This window comes from Hypanus sabinus, chromosome 12, assembly GCF_030144855.1.
Source record: "Hypanus sabinus isolate sHypSab1 chromosome 12, sHypSab1.hap1, whole genome shotgun sequence".
Classification (NCBI taxonomy): domain Eukaryota; kingdom Metazoa; phylum Chordata; class Chondrichthyes; order Myliobatiformes; family Dasyatidae; genus Hypanus; species Hypanus sabinus.
Window position 1 is genome coordinate 28972214 of NC_082717.1, and position 22829 is coordinate 28995042.

The 22829-nt window shown below is 39.3% G+C and overlaps 1 protein-coding gene across 2 annotated transcripts in view; it reads right to left on the minus strand.

Moving 5' to 3' along the window:
- Positions 1-22829, minus strand: part of ppp1r21 (protein phosphatase 1, regulatory subunit 21) — a 113844-nt gene that overhangs the window by 48038 nt on the left and 42977 nt on the right. For both annotated transcript variants that reach the window (XM_059985694.1, XM_059985693.1), the window contains exons 5-9: positions 13795-13959; positions 10940-10998; positions 10745-10839; positions 10200-10252; positions 1249-1398 (exon numbers count right to left, since the gene is read on the minus strand). In XM_059985694.1, the coding sequence (XP_059841677.1) occupies positions 1249-1398; positions 10200-10252; positions 10745-10839; positions 10940-10998; positions 13795-13959 (522 nt within the window). The remainder of the gene's footprint in view (positions 1-1248; positions 1399-10199; positions 10253-10744; positions 10840-10939; positions 10999-13794; positions 13960-22829) is intronic.

Consider the following 22829-nt stretch of genomic DNA (forward strand, 5'->3'; position numbering starts at 1 on the left):
TGGTATTCATGTCAATATAACTGCAAACAAATTCAGATTCTAATTTCATAAGTTTGCTAGGGAAAGTAATAATCACAGCATATCCAGTTAAATCTATTTATTTATACTTGAATTTTATTTGTGGAGCTAAGATTTCAAGAGATACAAGATGCAAATTTTTATTCAGCTCACCTCTCCCCCTCCGCAATCATTACCATCTAGAAGTTCAGAACTTTTGCAAAAAGCCAAAGGTAATCGAGAAGGATAGACAGTTTCCCTCCTTTTCTCTAAATTGCCAGGGTGAATTTATTTGATTTATTTGGCAACTTACAGACTTCTTTAGGTTCTCTCCTATTTATCCTCAGGGCTGGCCCACAAACATGGGATTTAAAATAGTTTCAGGGTGTATGGGGTGTCCAGGAAGGGATGGTATCTCTGGTGAAGGGGTTTGTCATGTCCAACCCAGGAAAACTGACTCAACTTTGGTCCCCAATAGACACTCAGCTTTCACCTGTGGCTCCAAGTAGCTGTCTGTATGTGATGGTAGCCTCATCCCAGGCACCACTTTGACAGGTGGGCTAAACCAGGAGAGGCTGACCGGTGGCTTCATACCCCAGTGAAATAGGGATATGCCTGCCCCAGCATACAAAGTCAGCTCTGGCAGACTGGGTGGATGAGATCTACAGTGAGATCCAATGGCCAGGAACGTGGCATTGCAACACACTGGAGAGCAAAGGGCATGACAAGGCACAGAAGACATCATGATCATCCCACTGCAACCAAGGAAGATCCCAGTGTGCAACACTTGTTCATACCATTGGGTCTATACTTCCAAGATAAAGGGAGTAGAACTGCCCCAAAGCAATAGTTTTTCCATTTCAATAACTCTCCCACACAGGTTTCCTATCATTGTCAGAAACTATGGATAACCAACACACAAACCATCAATTTTAAAATTATTTACTTGGTTTAGAAATCATCCTATGGTCTTGTCTCTCCATTTCTATGTAACTTTACATGTGTCTGTGTTCACTTTCAACCACTTAAGTATTTGCTGTTTTAACTGCTGTGTCGTTGGTGGCTGTGTCATAAATTCAAAAGGCCTTAAGGCTCCCTCCATGCCTTTATTTTCCTCTTCTGAAAATCTCTGATGTCTCCTCCTTATTTAGATCAGTGGCAATTTCCATTTCATTTTGTTTCTATCAAATGTTATATTACATTTTAAAAAGGCATTTGCAATTACCCTCTGTTGCCACACAAGAAGTGTACCTTTTGGTTCAAAGGCGAAATGGTATCCATTGCAGAATCTATGGGGTAGATCTGAATTCTTTGTTCTGTATAGGTATGAAAGTTCAGCAGTGCTCCCACCAAATCTTGACAAAAAGCTAGTGCTTGCCCACTCACGTCACGAGCTTTTAACTGAAATACAAGTCAGTTTTACATGCCAAATAGTTAGTTTTATATTTCAGCAGATTTTTCTATTTTACTGCTTCCACCATTATCCAATCTAACCACATTTCACAAGTTAACTCACCACAGAACTGATATGAATACAAAGATGTATTGAAATTTAGAGTTATCAATTCCATCTGGTTGGAGACACGTGATGTTTCAATATGCATCTGGTTTGTGCATAGTTAAACTCCGCGCTAATAATTAAGTAATTTGATGAGAGATACTTTGAGAAACTTGACAAAAAACATTTAAAACTATTAGAACTACTACATTAATTTGGGATCAAGTCAAAATGAAACTTCAAACTGTAACAACATAATGATAACATCAGCCAAAAAAAACAGGCACATATGCAAATACTGTTGAATACAACTTTAATTTCTCCATACTTAGGAACTAAACAAGTTTATTTTCTCAAGTAAAAGAAAAGCTTGACAAATATGTTTCTCCTGAACATGAAGGCCTAGTCTTCAGTAATATGATAGCTTCCTTCACATGCATCACCCATGTAAAAATGTAGACAAAATATTTCTGGTTGCTATGTTACAATATGTGTTGCTGTACAAGCATTAGGTAAACCTCAAGTTTAAATTTTAAACTTCACACCCATAACAACAGAAGTCACAAAAAGATTTATTCTCACATCTTAACAATGATTCCAGAACCAACAAATTAATATCAATCTGAAATGAGAAATATCACAGCCTTGAGTTAATTAAAACACTTAAAACTCAGTATAGCACTTTATACACTGTATTTCAGATTCACAGAAATGCAACAACCAACTTGCGCAAAGCGCAAATATGAAAAAAGGCAAGTTCAAACACCAAGCAATGTGATATTTAACTAATTAATTTATTTATTCATTGGCATGAGCAGAGTAGGTCCTTCCAGCCCCTCAAGCCATGCCGCCCACAAACCCCCTACCTAACCCAAGCTTAATCAAGGGACAATCCACACTGACCAATCACCCTACCAACCTTTCATACCTCTGGGAAACGGGAGCTCATGAACTCAAGGATATTGCTACACCCAAACAATCAAGTTATAACAATTCGTGAATGTGTCACAATTCTGAAAGCTTGTGTTTTGTTTTTAAAATCTCTGAAGAATAACCTGAATACTGGTGTCCCCCATTTTTTGAACGTTCACTTTACATCAACTCGCTGTTACGAAAGACCTACATTAATTACCTGTTTTCGCTAACAGAAGATGTCTTCACTGTTACGAAAAAAGGCAGCACGCGCACCGAGCAGCCACGTTCCTCCCCCGGAACTGCATTCTAGCCTGCATTGCTTAAACACGTGCCTGTGAGCATCTGTGCTTTATGTCGATTTATTTTGTGCATCCATTAGCAAGATGAGTTCTAAGGTATCGGAAAAGCCTAAAAGAGTGCGTAAGGGTATTACACTTAGTGTAAAACTAGACATAATAAAGCATTTAGAACGTGGTGAACAAAGTAAAGATATAGTGAGTTTGGCTAAGGGTTTGTGGAAGTTGACAAAGATTATGTTGAAGAGGTTTAGGCATCCCATGACCAAAAACAGAGATGAAGAGCTATTGAAGAGGAAAGGATAACAATGGAAGCCGAACGCAGTAGCTAGTGAAGACGTCCAGGAACTGAACGTGAAGCAATTGCGTGAGATTTTTGCTGCAATTGACAACACTGCAATGATTGCAGAAAAGTATGACTTTAATTTTGAAAGGGTACGTAGGTTTAGGGCATAATTGCAGGATGGTTTGAGTGCTTACAAAGAACTGTATGATAGAAAGATGCACGAGGCTAAGCAGTCAAGCATACTGTCGTTTTTCAAGCCTTCCACATCAGCCAACGAAACTCGACCTTCGACAATGAGGCAGGCAGGCATAGAAGAAGGTGACCTGTCTGCCCTGATGGAAACAGACAACAATGAGATGATACCCCAGTCTCCTCTACCTGCCACCACCTCAACCTTCGACGACTCAGCCTAACAGACCGTCATCAGTGTGCTCACTGTCTTCCTGATTCCGTTAAGTGATATTACACTGGGCTTACATTATTTCTACTTTATATAGGCTGTGTATTTTTATGTGTTATTTGGTAGCTTCATAGCTTAAAGGTTACTGGAAAGAGTGTTTTTGCCGAGAGCGTTTGCACCATGTGTTTCTGCTGGGAACGCTTTGCATTGTGTGTTTCTGCCACGAGTGCTGCCGAGAGCGCTTGCGTGAGATTTTCGCTGCGGTGGATAGTGCTGCAATAATTGCATAAAATAGGCTGTGTATTTATCAGATCATTCCTGCTTTTACTAAATGTTACTGTTATTTTAGGTTTTATGTGTTATTTGGCATGATTTGGTAGGTTATTTTTGGGTCTGCAAAAGCTCAAATTTTTCCCATATAAATAAATGGCAATTGCTTCTTCACTTTACGGCATTCTGGCTTACGAACCATTTCATAGGAACACACTACCTTTGAATAGCGGGGGGGGGGATCTTGTATTATGGTTTACCTTTATAAACTTCCTTCACACATCACTTATGGAATTAATACAGTTATTTCCAAGTACGTGCAAAACACTCCTTGGTTTTATTCTGCACATCTGATTTCAATGAAGCATATTTTTTTGGCTAAGCTAAAGGAAACAGATGTTTAAAACCACATTGACTGGGATTACCAATTTAGCTCTAGCCCACTGGGCTGAAATGTCAGTTTTATGTTATCAGTGCATAACGTTGACAGTCATGAAATAATACATTTATTTTAACACTAAAATGGGAACTTTCTGAACCGCAATGGTTAAATATAATTTACCAATTCAAATACTGGTCAAGAAACATGCTTTAGAGTTCTATTTCATAGTTTAACATAGAAACACAGAAAACCTACAGCACAATACAGGCCCTTCAGCCCACAAAGTTGTGTTGAACATGTCCCTACCTTAGAAATTACTAGGTTTACCTATAGCCCTCTATTTTACTGAGCTCCATGTACCTATCCAAAAGCCTCTTAAAAGACCCTATCGTATCTGCCTCCACCACCATTACCAACAGCCCATTCCACCCACTGACCACTCTCTGAGTAAAAAACTTACACCTGATATCTCCTCTCTACCTATTCCCCAGCACCTTAAACCTATGTCCTCTTGTGGCAACCATTTCAGCCCTGGGAAAAAGCCTCTGACTATCCACATGATCAATACCTCTCATCATCTTGTACACCTCTATCAGGTCACCTCTCATCCTCCTTTGCTCCAAGAAGAAAAGGCCAAGTTCACTCAACCTATTCTCATAAGGCATGCTCCCCAATCCAGGCAACATCCTTGTTAATCTCCTCTGCACCCTTTCTATGGCTTCCACATCCTTCCTGTAGTGAGGTGACCAGAACTGAGCACAGTACTCCAAGTGGGGTTCGACCAGGGTCCAAAATAGCTGCAACATTACCTCTCAGGTCTTAAATTCAATTCCACGATTGATGAAGGCCAATACACCATATGCCTTCTTAACCACAGAGTCAACCTGCGCAGCTGCTTTGAGCGTCCTATGGACTCGAACCCCAAGATCCCTCTGATCCTCCACACTGTGAAGAGTCTTACCATTAATACTATATTCTGCCATCATATTTGACCTACCAAAATGAACCACTTCACACTTATCTGGGTTGAGCTCCATCTGCCACTTCTCAGCCCAGTTTTGCGTCCTATCAATGTCCCGCAGTAACCACTGACAGCCCTCCACACTTATCCACAACACCTCCAACCTTTGTATCATCAGCAAACTTACTAACCCATTCCTCCACTTCCTCATCCAGGTCATTTATAAAAATCACAAAGAGTAAGGGTCCAACAGATCCTTGAGGCATTCCATTGGTGACCAACCTCCATGCAAAACATGACCCAACTACAACCACTCTTTGCCTTCTGTGGGCAAGCCAGTTCTGGATCCACAAAACAATGTCCTCTTGGACCCCATGCCTCCTCACTTTCTCAGTAAGCCTTGCATGGGGTACCTTATCAAATGCCTTGCTGAAATTCATATACACTACATCTACTACTCTTCCTTCATCAATGTGTTTAGTCACATCCTCAAAAAATTCAATCAGGCTCGTAAGGCATGACCTGCCCTTTACAAAGCCAGGCTGACTACTCCTCATCATATTATACCTCCCAAATGTTCAGAAATCCTGCCTCTCAGGATCTTCTCCATCAGCTTACCAACCACTGAGGTAAGACTCACTGGTCGATAATTCCCTGGGCTATCTCTACTCCCTTTCTTGAATAAAGGAACAACATCCGCAACCCTCCAATCCTCCAGAACCTCTCCTGTCCCCATTGATAATGCAAATATCATCGCCAGAGGCTCATAAATCTGCTCCCTCACCTCCCACAGTAGCCTGGGGTACATTTCATCCAGTGCCAGCGACTTACCCAACTTGATGCTTTCCAAAAGCTCCAGCACATCCTCTTCCTTAATATCTACTTGTTCAAGCTCATCAGTCTGCTGCAAGTCATCACTACAATCACCAAGATCCTTTTCCATAGTGAATACTGAAGTATTCATTAGGTACCTCTGCTATTTCCTCCAGTTCCATACACACTTTCCCACTGTTACACTTGATAGGTCCTATTCTTTCACGTCTTATCCTCCTGCTCTTCACATACTTGTAGATTGCCTTGGGATTTTCCTTAATTCTGCCCACCAAGGCCTTCTCATGGCCCCTTCTGGCTCTCCTAATTTCCTTCTTAAGCTCCTTCCTAGTAGCCTTATAAATCTTCTAGATCTCTAACATTACCTAAGCTCTATGAACCTTTTGTAAGCTTTTCTTTACTTCTTGACTAGATTTATTACAGCCTTCGTACATCACGGTTCCTGTACCCTACTATAACTTCCTTATCTCATTGGAACGTACCTATACAGAACTCCATACAAATATCCCCTGAATATTTGCCACATTTCTTCCGTACTTTTCCCTGAGAACATCTGTTTCCAATTTAAGCCTCCAATTTCCTGCCTGGTAGCTTCATAATTCCCCTTACTCCAATTAAATGCTTTTCTAATTTGTCTATTCCTATTTCTCTCCAATGCTATTGTAAAGGAGATAGTGATCATAATTCTATCTCCAAAATGCTCTCCCACTGAGAGATCTGACATCTGACCAGGTTCATTCCCCAATACCAAATCAAGTACAGCCTCTCCTCTTGTAGGCTTATCTACATACTGTGTCAAGAAACCTTCCTGAACACACCTAACAAATGCCACCCCATCTAAACCCCTTGCTCTAGGGAGATGCCAATCGATATTTGAGAGGTGCCAATCGATATTTGGGAAATTAAAATCTCCCATCACAACTCCATTATTATTACACCTTTCCAGGATCTGTTTCCCTGTCTGTTCCTCGATATCCCTGTTACTACTTAGGTGACCTATAAAAAACACCCAGTAAAGTTATTGACTCCTTCCTGTTCCTAACCTCCACCAACAGAGATTCCATGGACAATCTCTCCATGACGTTCACCTTTTCTGCAGCTGTGACACTATCTCTGATCAACAGTGCCACATTCACCTCTTTTGCCTCCCTCCCTGTCCTTTCTGAAATATCTAAAACCCAGCACTTGAAGTAACCAATCTTGTCCCTGAGCCATCCAAGTCTCAGTAATGGCCTCCACGTCATATTTCCAAGTACTGATCCACGCTCTAAGCTCATCTGCTTTGTTCACAACACTCCTTGCATTAAAGTAAGACTCATGTCAAGCCTTCAGTCTGAGCGCATCCCTTCTCTATCACCTGCCTATCCTCCCTCTCGCACTGTCTACAAACTTTCTCTATTTGTGAGCCAACCTCCTCTTCCACAGTCTCTTCAGTTCAGTTCCCACCCTGCAACAATTCTAGTTTAAACTCTCTCCAGTAGCCTTAGCAAACCTCCCCGCCAGGATATTGGTCCCCCTGGGATTCAAGTACAACCCGTCCTTTTTGTACAGGTCACACCTGCCCCAAAAGAGGTCCCAATGATCCAGAAATCTGAATCCCTGCCCCCTGCTCCATTCCTTCAGCCACGCATTTATCTTCCACCTCATCCTATTCCTATTCTCACTGTCGCGTGGCACAGGCAGTAATCCCGAGATTACTACCTTTGAGGTCCTGCTTCTCAACTTCCTTCCTAACTCCCTGTAGTCTTTTTAGGACCACTTCCCTTTTTCTACCTATGTCATTAGTATCAATATGTACCATGACCTCTGGCTGTTCTCCCTCTCACCACAGGATATCTTGGACATGATCTGAAACATCCCGGACCCGGAGGCAAACTATCATCCGAGTTTCTTTCCTGTGTCCACAGAATCGCCTGTCTGATCCTTAACGATCGAGTCCCCTATCACTACTGCCTTCCTCTTCTCTTCCCTTCTGAGCCACAGGGCCAGACTCTATGCCAGAGGCACGGCCGCTGCCACTTCCACTAGATAGGCTGCCCCCTCCCCAAACAGTACTCAAACAGGAGTACTTATTGTCAAGGGGTACAGCCACAGGTATACTCTTTAGTACCTGACTCTTCCCCTTCCCCCTCCTGATTGTGACCCACTCGTCTGTCTCTCGTGGCCCCAGTGTGACCACCTGCCTGTGACTCCTCTCTATCACCTCCTCGCTCTCCCTGACCAGGTGAAGGTCATCGAGCTGCATCTCCAGTTCCCTAACTCGGTCCCTCAGGAGCTGCAGCTCGACACACCTGGTGCAAATATGGCCGTCTGGGAGGCTGGGAGACTCCACGACCCCCCACATCTGACACCGAGCACAGAAAACTGGCCTCACACACATACTTCCTACCTCGCCTCAAAACTAAGGGATGAATAATTGTACTATTACCTTGCTTTGCAGTACACTCAGAGTGCCAATTTATTACAACTCTGTTGATATTTTAAATGAACATCTGAAGCTGTGTGCTGTTATGATGTGAATTTTGTGTTAGTTCCTTCCCTTTATGCACAACTGCCTGTCTTCTGTTGATGTGCTGCCAGCAATGAGTGTCCCACAACTCACTGATGTTACAGGCCATGGCAAACAGTGTGGCTACTTGGTACAGGCAGCTCACTGCTAGGCACTAGCACCATCTGCTCCATGTGTAAGTAGATCACCCATATGACACAGCTGATGTGAGAGAAAGAGCCGCTTCCACAGTATGGAATATATGACGATGAACAAGACTGATTAACACATCTAACAGGTGCGGTAATTCATAACAATGGCTTCACTCATCTTACTGGCCATAGTACAACACCTCAGAGACAGCCTCGCCACAGAGCTATGGAATGATTTACTGCTTGACTCACACCAGATTCCCAGTACATTAGCTCATAGCAATGCAAGGACAGGGGCTCACACAAAGTTTCCAGCTCAGCAGTGGGGCCAGCAGAAATACACAACAGTCCTAATAGAAATAGATTCCTATCTTATTATGACCCCTTTTAGTGCTGAATTTCTTAGCATTCTTAACCCACAAATTGCATCCTGAGAGGTAAGCAAAGTACTTCTGATTTCTCATTTAAACTTGAGTGTGCAACCACATGAACTATACCACTATTCAAGAATGAAAAGTAATTACATGTTTGTAACATCAACCTCCTAATTAAATTTGGAACAACCAAAAGAGCTGAACAGCATATTCATGCACTGAACTTAAAACTAGGATAACTTCAAAACTTCGATCGCAATTAATCAGACTGTATCAGAAATGGATTTGAGATGGCTGTATTATATTTATTCACAGAACTGAATGTAATTACTAGCTTTCACTGATTGGAAGTCATGATGAGTGCCATTTGGCAGGATTCTATATTGGGATCTGTACCATTTGTGATATAAGTGACTTGGGTGAAACATGGCTGGTGGGTTAGTAAGTTTACAGATGACACAAAGACTGGTAGTATTGTGAATAATGTAGAAACTTGCCAAGGATACAGTGAGATTTAGATCAGATGCCGTCACGGGCAGAGAAATAGCAGGTGAGGTTTACTTCCAGGCAAGTGTGTAGTGTTGCACTTTGTAAGATCAAATGTAAAGGGAAAGTACAGAGCTACAGGCAGGATCCTTTAACAGCACTGACACTGAGGGATAAAAGTCTAAAGCTTCCTGAAAGTGACTGCAAAAGAGTTGATAAGCTGATAATCAAGGAATTGAGTTCAAGACTAACATTCTGGTTGCCCCACTGCAGGAAGGGTATGGAAGCTCTGAGAAGTTGCTGAGGAGGTTTTTCAAAATCCTGCCTGGATTAGACGGTAGATTCTATAAGACCAAACTAGAGTTGTTTTTCTGGAATAGTGGAAGCTGAGGAGAGGCCTCAAAGAAGTTTCAGAAATTATCAGAGGCTTAAATAGAGTAGACAGTCAGTAACTTTCTCCTAGGGTCAAAATGTTTAAAACTATAGGGTATTCAAAGAGACGTGCAGGTTAATTAAAAAAAGAGAGAGTGGTAGGTGCCTAGAATGCACTGTCAGAGGGCAATGGTGGAGAAAGGTATGACAAAGGCGCTTAACATGCTCTTAACAACAGGCACATGAATATGCAGAGAATGGATAGGATATTGTCCATGTGCAGACAAAGATTAATGTAATTATGTATTATTAGCTTAATTAGCACAACTTGGGCCAAAGGGCCTGTTTCTGAGCTGTACTGTTCTGTTCTGGGTTCTAAAATTGAACAGTACTAAAGAACAGTTGTAATGTCCACACCAAAAGATTGTTCCTATATTCAAAAGGTTAAGGTCTATGAAATATTTCCCAATATCAACTTCTTGATTACATACCTGATGCCTCCTGTCATGAATGGGTACATCCAATGTGTAGTACTCTGCAAGCCCTATTTAAGAATTATATTAAAATAAATACATTTCAAGCAATTAGAAATGCTTTGAAAAAAATGTGCATGCAATACCAATTTCTGTCTTCATGCCTTGTAGTCTAAATGAGCAATTTGAAGTTAGAACAGCTAACAAAACTGAATTCATCCATTAAGAGAGACAATGAAGCAAAACCCATTGCCCTCATGCAAGTCTTCACAAAATGTCCAATACATTTCTGGTGCTCCCAGAATATAGTTTTAGTATATTCATGTGCTCTTAATAGATTATGCAAAATCACTTGGTGCTCAGAAACTGGTAGAATCTTAAAAGTTAGAATGATTCCATTTATTTCCCCCCTCCACCCCACCTTCTGGTCCCAATAAAACAACTCAGCAGAATAGATGTAATATTCACTGTTATTTGTGTGTGATTGAGACCCAAGTGTACAAATGAAATTTCATTGCTGAAATAATGTGCATTAAGACTGCAATCACAGGATAGAGACATACTTGTATCATTGAAAGGTAACTTCTCTTGAATGATGTTTGTTGACCGGTCTAATCGCCTGCTTAGGTCAGCATGCACATTTTTTAGTTGTTGTTGGCTAAATTTAAAAACAAAGAAATTAACATGGTTCAGCTGATGTGCTCTACCACAAAGATTTAAGCATTAACAAAACAAAAACAAATAATCACTTGTCTTACCATTCTTCTGCTCGGAGTCTACAGTCTTTAGCTTCTCTTTCCAATGAGTGCGACTTGACCTGACAAATTATTCCAAGACAAATCTTTTGAATTCTATACATGCACATACCAATGGTCGTCCAAATTCCTTACTCAATGCCATTGTAAATTTACTTTTGTCAAGCCAACGGCTTAGTGTTTTCACAGAGTCTCATCTTAATGCTATAAATTTTCACATCTTTAACCTGACTTTGTTACCCCCATATCCTTGAAAGTGTTATCACATTGGCAAAAAAAATTCTTTCCTGGAACTCCATATTTGAATATTACAGGTCACATTTACAACCTTCCCAGACTGGTGATTTTTATCTAATTGTCTCTCCTCTATGGACTATAACCATTTTTTCAACCTGTTTTGAAAACTCCACTGGTGACAATTCAAGCAAGTTCTAATCTTAGCTAAAATTTCCAGGGACTACTTCCTTTCCTTCCCTCAAAATGTTTACCCTGGCCGCCACCTTTTCATCTATGTGCAGCTCATTTGTGGTTGGGGGTGTGGAAGAACAAAACCATCAGATTTGACCCCAATAGTACCAAAATCTCTTTCTAGCACATCACCCAAGCCTTCCACAACACTGATGCTGAAAAATTGCTGGCAAACAACTAGACTTGGATGAGTTGAAATTTCCTCCAGTCAAGCAACAGGAAGACAACAACCTCTGTATTCAACTGCACGAAATGTTTTTCATCTATTGCAACATTTTCATAACCATTATCTCCAGTTTTTCTGCAGCTATGCAACTTATTCAGCTCCACATTCAACAGCTAACTTCACTACAAAAACCCTTCACTTTTATCTACTGCTTACACTCCAGTTATGTTTGTGGACTAGTAATCCTGATGATTTTTCTAATTACATACCTGGAGACAAGTTTTAGTTGTACTGCAGCTGGGCAAATTAAACTCCATTAATTAAGTAAATCTGAAATTAATAATCATCAGAAGATTATGATGACTGGATCATGGGTTTTAGTGGACAAGCAAGTCTACTTGACAGCATTGTCAATGACACCTTTCTCCATTTTGCTGACAATGTGACTGCAGATTGTTCGGTGATAATTAGCTGATTTGAATATGTCCTGTTTTTGTGAAAGAAAGAGATAATTCTCCAATTTATTGGTAGTTACCAGCATTGGTAACTCTCAGAGAACAAATTTGTTTTTAAAGTACAAGCTCCTTAAAAAGGGCAGGGTAAGAATTTGACTAATTTGGGGTTTGTCAGAGAAGGATGGAGATGGTAGAACTAGAAAGTTATTCATATAAAATTCACAAACAAGGTGGTGGCTTGGTGTCAGGAAGAATTTTTAAATGTCTGCAATCATTGGACTTGTCCTTTCCTTAGCCTTTTATAAACAAAAGTATTCATGGTCTTGCAAATACTTTAATATCTGATTTGTTTACAATTCTCAAACTTCAGATTAGTATTTAGCACATCATTGAAATTTCATGGATCATTTGCAAAAACTTTACTTAAAAAAATCAAGCTAAATAATTTTGCAAGTGTTATTGAAAGTGTAATACACTGGAGTGATTCAATCTGTAATGTTAATGGTTTGTCTGATAAAAACATATAACAATTATAGCATGGAAACAGGCCATCTCGGTCCTTCTAGTCCATGCCGAGCACTTATTCTCACCTAGTCCCACCAACCTGCACTCAGCCCATAACCCTGCATTCCTTTCCTGTCCATATACCTAACCAATTTTTTTTTTAAATGACAATATCGAACCTGCCTCTACCACTTCTACTGGAAGCTCGTTCCACACAGCTACCACTCTCTGAGTAAAGAAGTTCCCCCTCGTGTTAACCCTAAACTTTTGCCCCTTAACTCTCAACTCATGTCCTCTTGTTTGAATCTCCACTACTCTCAATGGAAAAAGCCTATCCACGTCAACTCCATCTATCCCCCTCATAATTTTAAATACCTCTATCAAGTCCTCACTCAACCTTCTACACTCCAAAGAATAAAGACCTAACTTGTTCAACCTTTCCCTGTAACTTAGGTGCTGAAACCCAGGTAACATTCTAGTAAATCTCCTCCATACTCTCTCTAATTTGTTGACATCTTTCCTATAATTCGGTAACCAGAATTGTACACAATACTCCAAATCTGGCCTCACCAATGCCTTGTACAATTTTAACATTACATCCCAACTCCTATATTCTATGCTCTGGTTTATAAAGGCCAACATACCAAAAGATTTCTTCACCGTCCTATTCACATGAGATTCCACCTTCAGGGAACTATACACCATTATTCCTAGATCACTCTGTTCTACTGCATTCCTCAATGCCCTACCATTTACCATGTATAACTTTTGGATCACATTTATAACTTTTTTATAACTGCCAAGCAATACACAAAAGTGAATTACTTGCAGTAACAAACACAAAATGCTGTAGGAACTTAGTACTATGGAAATGAATTAACAGTCAACATTTTGGGCCAAGATCCTTCATTATTTGTCTCCTTTGCATATTAAAAGAATTATTACTATATCTCTTGGCCCATATCACCAGAACATCCTGCAAATTATATATTTCATTTCTCATTTACTGCAAAGCAATGCAATGCTGAGAACAGAAGATCATTAACTGAAAAATGCAGGAGGCCACTATGAAGTACAGGTCTCGAGAGTCTATCTTTGCAACAATACAGAAGATTCTGTATTTCTCTCGAGAACAAAAATCCTCAACTTGTTGTCTTTGATTTCTTTAACAAATTCCCTCCCTGTCAGAATATTGCAGAGTTTAAAATAAAGGAAAGATAATTTAGGACAAAACCTTATGTGCAAAAAAAAAAAAAAGGTCTAACCTCTAAATTTGCTTTGTCATTTTGAAGCTTTGCTATGGTGTCCATGTATTTTTGTTTTAAGCCATCAACCACATCATGATGTTGCATGGCATCTCTCTCCAGCACCATTAATCGTTCCCTGAGCTCAGTTTCAATTTGTTTATGTCTTTCTTCAGCTTCTTGAACCTATATATTCAAGGAAATACAAAACGGAGAATCACTGCCATTAGACTTGTGGATTAGTTTAATATAAACCAGTTTATTAATATAATAAACATAGTTGGGCTCAAAACTGAGGGGAAATAAAAACAACCAAAGGCATTGTTTAAAAGTAAAGATTAATTATTAAAACAAACACATTGTAGTAATAAATGAAAATACTATTATCTAGGGATTGAACTATAGAATATACAATGATCCAGGTGTGTTCTCACAAAGGCCTTGTATAATGGTAGCATGATATCCTTGTTCTTGTATTCAAAACCTCTTGCATATTCCTCATACACTTGGCATTATTAACCATTTACTTTCACTAACTAAATAGGACCTATAGATCCCTTTAATATAAATCAACATTTTTCAATCTATAATTAAAAATTGGCATTTTGTTTATTTGTACCAAAATGAGTAATATTTATCCTGATGATCCTGTATCCATCAAGTTTTTGTGCACTCACTTAAATTATGTGAATCACCTTGAAAACTCTTTGCATCCCTCTCATAACAACATATAATTTTGTAAAGCTTTCTGTCTTCAGCAAATTTATAAATATTAAGTTTGGTTTCCTCATGTCAGTCATGGATAAATATTGCTAATACCTTGGGCCCCAAGCTATGATCTCTGTTTTAGTCACCAGATGTCAAGACCCATTTATTCCAACTGTAAACTAACTTTTAGTCTATGCTAGTATATTATTCCAAATTCATGTGATATAGATTTGCTAAAAACCTCTTCATTTTTAAATTTAAAAGCCTTAAAATACAAATATATTATATATATTGATCCTCCATCGTATATTCTATCAGTTAGATGTTCAAATAAAAATGTAATAGAATTGTCAAATATGAGTCCCCTTAGTTAATACACTTAACTTTGCCTAAACCTAATAAATAAATAAATAAAGATAGATAGATAGATACATACATACATACTTCTTTTAGAAGTCTTTATCACATAATAGATTCTGCAATTTCTCTACTATTGATGTTGGATTAACTGGTCTCAAGTTCCCAGTTGTCTCTCCAACCTCCAATCTGCATGAACCGTTGCATATGTAAAGAATTTTATAAAATGACAATCAATGCAACCACTTAATTCTGTACTGTCCAGTTAATGAAGGAGCTTGGTTCAGAAGGCTCTTCATTGTGCAAAAGTGCAGGTCCAGAAAACTCAACTTTCATAGTTGCTATCGTGGAAAAATGGCATAAACTAGTCAATTGCCTTCCTGTAAGGATACAGTGAATCAAAGCAAACAGTGTTTCTTTTGACAAGCTGAAACACAGCTCATTCAATCACTTTTGTTGGCAGACAGAACTGCTCGGATGCTTACAGATTTTCTCCTGCCATTTTGAAGTGTTTATCCAACAGACAACACCTATTAACATTCTCATAAAGACTACCAAATGTTACTGGCTCTCATGAAGTTGCTTGAAAAACAGCTTCCAAATCTTTCGCCTATCCTTTGACAAACATATGAAATTTGGGCTACAACCCTTCTTCTGCACAATCTGCTAGTACCAACATGGACCACAGCCTTGGCTACATACAAGCTTCCCAATTACTACGGCAGTATATTTGAAGTTGATTATGAAAGCCTCAGAGAAGTAATACTGTGTGTCAATACTTTTCAGTCATGCTACATAGTCAAAAGATAAGCAACTTATGATTTTAAGTTAACTGCTCATTTAAATCAATGAGTTAACAGGATAGAATAAAAAGCCAAACAATTCTAAAGGAAGGAAGATCCAATGTAGTAAAAAAATGAAGAAAGGAAAAAGTCTGATCCAAAGAGAAAGAAGCATATGACTAGGAATCCCTCAGTGAGGGAAGAAATTTTATTAAAATGATGTCTTTCACAACCTGAAGTAGAGATTGCTTAAAATTCCCCACAAACCCAAATTTATCTTGTAGGAAATGAGAGGACCAGTTCGGCCACAGCATATTTCAATAAATCAATATTGTATTAGCCAGGAGTTTACAACATCTGTATGCAACAGATATTAGAATACACAAATAAATAGCAAGGATGACATTGTTTCCAAACAACAGCATCCTTTGAAAAGCTACAATTAACATTAACTCAAAGAAGTAGCATACATAGAATTTACAGCACAGAAACAGACCTTATATCACATTCCTAATAGAGAAAAGCAGTCAGTTTAGTACTTTCTTAACAAGTAAATTAAATGTTAAATACATTTGAGGTTGACCGAAAAAATGTTTTTTTTTAAACTGAATGAAAAATAACCACCAGAACATTCATCAACTTCTCCCCTTGAACCAGGGCTGTGGAAAACATCGCAGTCAAACAAAATTTCAATCTAATAGCTCTCAAGAGACCTATTTGGGAAGAATACCTAGAAAAACTTTGTTTATGGATAACCACTATATTCTGCAAACCATAAATACTTGTCAAACTGTGATTGGGGTCCTGAAATGGAAAGGGATCTTGATTTACATCCTCACCATATCACGCATAAACTGCTCATGTATTACTTGTTACCTGGCTCTGGACAAATTGTATTGAGTGCCAAAACATCTAAATTTGCTCCTAACAATCATCAAAATAAAAAGCAGTTTCTGGAGTTGGTCATGGAATGCTGGCAAGTGTACATAAACAGGATGCTTATATGTAATGACTCTTGGCCCAAAAGATCTGCATCAATTTAATTTAAGCCAAGATCTTTATTTAAGAAATCAATTTCTTGATTCAGTGTGGAACTAGAGTTAAGTAATCCAAATATAGAGCCAAAAATATGGCAAGTGAAAAAATTTGTCCATATACATAATGGCTGCCAAACACTATTCCACAATTTGAAGCAAATAAAGTAAATTAGCACAGAAGCATAGACTATTTCTCAAAATGATCTGTTTTATTATGTAAAATGTTTAAAAGGTGAGCAATTAAAAGGGTAATGTTAATAGTCAAAGGGACATGGGTATCCTCTTACTTGAGTCATAAAATTAAGCAATCAAGTGCTACAAGTAGTCGGTGATAAATGATACAATAACCTCTATTACAAAAGGGAAAGTATAGGATAAAGTTGGCTTCCAGTATTTATATAGCATTTTTGCAAGACCACACTTGGAGTATTGTGCCATGGCTTGGTGTTTTTACCCAAGTAGTACATACTAGGTCCAAGGAAGAAAGGCAAGACTACATTGAGAAGGTAACATTTAAGTCTGAGATTCAGCTTCAGGAAGGGGTGGTTGCCTTTGAATGGTAGGAGAACACAATGGGTTTAATATAGGTATAAATTTGGCCTCTGTTCTTTCTTTTTAGCTATTTAGATATTCCAAAGCTACATGGGTTTACGGTTTACGGTTACTAAGTTGTGGGCATACTATGTTGGTGCTGGAGGCATGGCAACACTTACGTACTGGCTTCATCACATCCTCAGATCATGTTGATGATTGAAGTAAACAACATTAACATTTCACCGTATGTTTTGATGTAGATGTGACAAAACTAATCTACAAATGTTTAATAAATTTGAAGTGTTAAAGTTATTTTGGGTGAATGCAATTTCCTCTGATGATGGAATCAGGAAGAAAGCTTAACCATGCAGTTAATTAAATTATGAAGAAAACAAAAGGCACTTTTTCCAAACAAAAGTTTTTGGAAATTTGAAACTACCTTCCCTAAAACACTGACAAATTAATACAAAATGCAATTATCAACACAGTCTGATCAATTGTTTTCTGAAAGGCAGACTCAAAGGCAAGCAACTAATAAGTTAAAAAGCTGCTAAGATTGAAGTATGGCTCAAACTATTTTATGCTAGCTTCTCAGATAACATGTTAATACTACATTTGCACACAATGTTTTTTTAAATATTCAAACTGAAAACCTCCAACAGTTCAGAAAAAACATCTGGTTTTCAATTCCTGACACCTTGCCAAATGCAAGCATCAGCAAATCGCTCAATGGTACAACCTAAAACAAACTTTCATTGCAAACAACTTAAGTAAAAGCCATGCATGAAAATGAAGATCCAAATATTGGCAAGTTTATTTTGTTACTGCTAAAAATACTAAAGGTTGTATAATACAATGTTTAATAAGAGTATGGCAGCACAAGTATTAATAGACACAATTGCTAGTCAATTTTTAATGGCCTCCTATGGTAAAAATGGCAGCCTATGTACTTCAGAGCCAAATGGTGCCTAATTACTGAGGGAGGTTACATGTAAACTGTTCTTCTTCAACCTCAACTCCCCAAAACTACAGCACCTCCCTCACCCAGTAAGACAGCATTCTTCTCTTGCTTGCTGCTTCGGAAATTGACTCGTAGTTCTCTCATTCCTGATTGAAATCACCTTAAAGCCAATTCATCTGTCTAACAGTGTTCCCAAATTCATCCATCACATTACAGCCAATTGGTCTCAAGGAACCACGTGTTATAGTGGATAACCTATAGTTAACTGCTTTTAACTTTTTTTCATCCTACTATCTTTGCTCCTTGCCTTGAAATTCTCAACCTGCTTCCTCTAACAAAGTTCAGATATCTTATTTAAAACCAATGGTTTATATAAAATTTATTTTACTCATTTCCATTTTCAATTTAAACATTTCTTTACCATATACCAACCTAGTTTCTCATTTATTTTTCGTGCTCCTCAGAATTTTAGTTCAGTAGGTATATTATGTATGGATGAGTAATTTAGAATTAAGTGACTCTCCCAAACTAAAATACATTAAAGCACAAAAATATCTTGTGCACCAGCATGAGAATTTTTCAGTTAGTGCTGCTAGAGAGAGAACAAATGGGCAAGAAAGAACTCCACTGTATTCGCTCAGCTAACTGAACAACTGCAGTCAATTCTTTGATTTTCATTTACTATTGCTGCAAAATATTAATCAGATGTTTCTATTTTGAACTGGGAATTTCGGTAACACAGTGAAAAAACTACAATATCTGGCAACATAAATCAAATGATAGAGATAAGAATTTTTTTTCTGCTCTCGATTGTCCCCTCCTTCCTCTTCCTCAAAAACTTTGTTATCCTCTACTAATAGGATAACAACATCACTGCATTCCTTTTTCCTCTGCTCTATTCATCTGGCTTTGGTAGGCAGCCATATTATTAAAATGCCTTCAACAGAATCCCACGAGACATTGATTAAAACAGGGAACAATTAGGATTTGCTCAGCATTTTCTTATAAAAATTGCCACAACCCTACTGCTGTAAATCCAAGGCCCACGACCAGTCAAAATGGACAGCACACAATCTCAGAAAAACTGCAGCGTGCATAACACCTTTCAACTTACTCACCTCATTAAACATCTGCTGCCCGACTGGTGGTAGAGACTACGGAAACAAAATTACATAATGCTGTTTTCCCCAGCCCAGCAGGATAAAAATCAATTTCTCACCTAAAAAGAGTGAACTATATCAATGACCTGGAGAGCACACAGAAGAATCATAATGACCAAACACAGCTTTTCTGTAGTAGAGTAGCAATTAGCACAACGCTATTACAGCTCGAGGTGCTCCAGAGTTTGGAATTCAATTCTGGCACCATTCTGTAAAGAGTCTCTGTATGTCTTCCCCATGGAATGCATGGGCTTTTTCTGGGTCCTCTGGTTTCCTCCCATAGTCCAGGGTTAAACTGGAGTTGTTGCGGGTTGCTGGGGCAGCATGGTTCGAAGGGTCGGAAGGGCCAACTCCACCCAACATTACTAAATAAATAATAAAAATGAAGGGATATTTCCTTTATTTGAAGATATATTTCCTTTCTTTGAAGGGAAATCTTGCCTGACAAATTTGTTAAGAGTTCTTCAAGGAAGTAACAAGCAGGGTTGACAAAGGAGAGGCAGCGGATGTCACTTACTTGGATTTTCAGATTGCATTTGATAAGGTGCCACACATGAGGCTGCTCAACAAGATAAAATTCTGTGGCATTACAGGAAAGATACTGGTATGGATAGAGGAATGGCTGACAGGCTGGAGGCAGTGAGTGGGAATCATAGGGGTCTTTTCTGGTTGGCTGTCAGTGACTAGTAGTGTCCCTCAGGGGTCAGTATTTGGACTGCTACTTTTCACATTGTTTGTCAATGATTTAGATAATGGAATTGACGGTTTTGTGGCAAAGTTTGCAGATGATACAAAGAGAGGTGGATGGGTAGGTTGTGCTGAAGAAGCAATGTGAATGCAGAAGGACTTAGACAAATTGGAAAAATGGGCAAAAAAGTGGCAGATGGAATATAGTGTTGGGAAATGTACCATAATTCATTTTGGTAAAAGGAACAATACTGCAGACTATTATCTAAATGGGGAAAAAATTCAAACATTAGAGGAATTAGAAGTCTTCATGCAAGACTCTCTGAGGAATATAGAGGGTAAGTCTGTGGCAAAGAAGACATTTATTTCAAGGGAAACAGAATATAAAAGCAAGGAGATAATGCTGAGCATTTGTAAGACAAGTCAGGCTGCACTTGGAGTATTGTCAACAATTTTGAGCCCCATGTCTCAGAAAGGATGTGTTGTCATTGGAGAGAGTCCAGGGGAGGTTCATGAGGATGATTCTGGGAATAAAGGGGTTAACATATGAGGAGCATTAGGCAGCTTTGGGCTTGAACTCACTGGAATTTAGAAGAATGCAGGGGGAAATCACATTGAAACCTACCGAACGCTGAAAGAACTAGAAAGGGTAGATGTAGAGAGGATGTTTCCTATGGTGGGGTTATCCAGAGTCCGAAGGCACAACCTCAAAATTGAGGGGCAACCCTTTAGAACAGAGGCAAGGAGGATTTTCTTTTTTAGCCAGAGAATAGTAAATCTATGGAATGCTCTGTCACAGACAGTGGTAGAGGCTAGGTTCATGGGCATATTTAAGTTGATCATTTCCTGATCGGTCAGGACCTCAGAGGATATGGTGAGAAGGCAGGTGTATGGGTGCCTCAAGGGTGGCGTTCTAAGGATTGCTGCCAGTATTACGTGATAGTGATGATAAGAATTGGAGGAGATGGCAGTTGAATGCGTGGCTGAGGAGTTGGTGCAGGAGGCAGGGTTTTAGATTTTTGGACCACTGTGATCTCTTCTGGGCAAGGTGGGACCTGTATAGATTGGATGGGCTGCACCTGAACTTGAGGGGGAGCAATATCCTTGCTGGTAGGTTTGCTAGCATGGTTCGGGAGGGTTTAAACTAATTTGCAAGGCGGATGGGACCCAGTGCGATAGAGCAGTGAAAGAAGTGCATGGAGTAAAGCCAGATCTAACATATAGAGAGGCTTTGAGGAAAGAGCAGCAGAATAAAGGGTATAAAGGTAGTAAGGTAGAAGGGTTAAAGTGTGTGTACTTCAATGCAAGAAGCATCAGGAACAAAGGTGATGAACTGAGAGCTTGGATACATACATGGAATTATGATGTAGTGGCCATTACGGAGACTTGGCTGGCACCAGGGCAGGAATGGATTCTCAATATTCATGGATTTCAGTGCTTTAAAAGGGATGGGGGGGGAGGGGAGGAGGTGTGGCATTACTGGTTAGGGATACTATTACAGCTGCAGAAACAGTGGGTAATGTAGCAGGATCCTCTCTTGAGTCAGTATGGGTGGAAGTCAGGAACAGGAAGGGAGCAGTTACTCTACTGGGGGTATTCTATAGGCCCGCTGGTAGCAGCAGAGATACCGAGGAGCAGATTGGGAGGCAGATTTTGGAAAGGTGCAAAAATAACAGGGTTGTTATCATGGGTGACTTTAACTTCCCTAATATTGATTGGCACTTGATTAGTTCCAAGGGTTTAGATGGGGCAGAATTTGTTAAGTGTGTCCAGGATGGATTCCTGTCACAGTATGTTGACAGGCCGACAAGGGGGAATGTCATACTAGATCTAGTATTAGCTCAGGGGTCGGCAACGTTTACCACTGAAAGAGCCATATGGACCCATTTCCCACAGAAAAGAAAACACTGGGAGCCACAAAACCCGTTTGACATTTAAAATGAAATAACACTGCATACAACAGTTTTTTTTTTGCCTTTATGCTATGTATAAACAAACTATAATGTGTTGCATTTATGAAATTGATAAACTCCTGCAGAGAAAACAAAATTACATTTCTGCATGCAACAAAAACATTTTGAACTCCGAAAAAAAGACGTTGAGTTGAAGGTTACTCCATAGTTAGCCTACCTTGGATCGAAGAATTAAAAGAAAGCGCGCACTGGCAGGTGTCAGGCATTGGCAGTGGTGATGTATATTAATAGCGATAAAAAACACGTTGTAGCGGTGTGCTACATGCAGCGCTAAAATAACAACACTGCAGTCAAAGATAACTTTATTCGAACTAAACAGCCTTGCTTTAAAGCCTCCCTCAACCCGCCCCCCGTGGGCGTTGATGCTCCAAAAGACACGTACTCACAAACCCCCGTAGGCTATCTCCCTTAGCCGGAACGGTGGCTAATTGTGAGCCGGTTCGGATGTGCCAGGAAATGGGGTCTCCACAACATTTTATTTAGATTGTACAAGATCACCATAATCTTCAAATTTCGAATTACATTTCAACAATTAACAAACTACGGGGAGCCGCAGCACAGAGATGAAAGAGCCGCGGGTTGCCGACCCCTGTATTAGGTAATGAACCAGGTCAGGTCACAGATGTGCCAGTGGGTGAACATCTGGGGGACAATGATCACCGCTCCCTGACCTTTAGCATTATCATGGAAAAGGATAGAATCAGAGAGGACAGAAAAATTTTTAATTGGGGAAGGGCAAATTATGAGGCTATAAGGCTAGAACTTGCGGGTGTGAATTGGGATGATATTTTTGCAGGGAAATGTACTATGGACATGTGGTCGATGTTTAGGGTAACCTTGCAGGATGTTAGGGATAA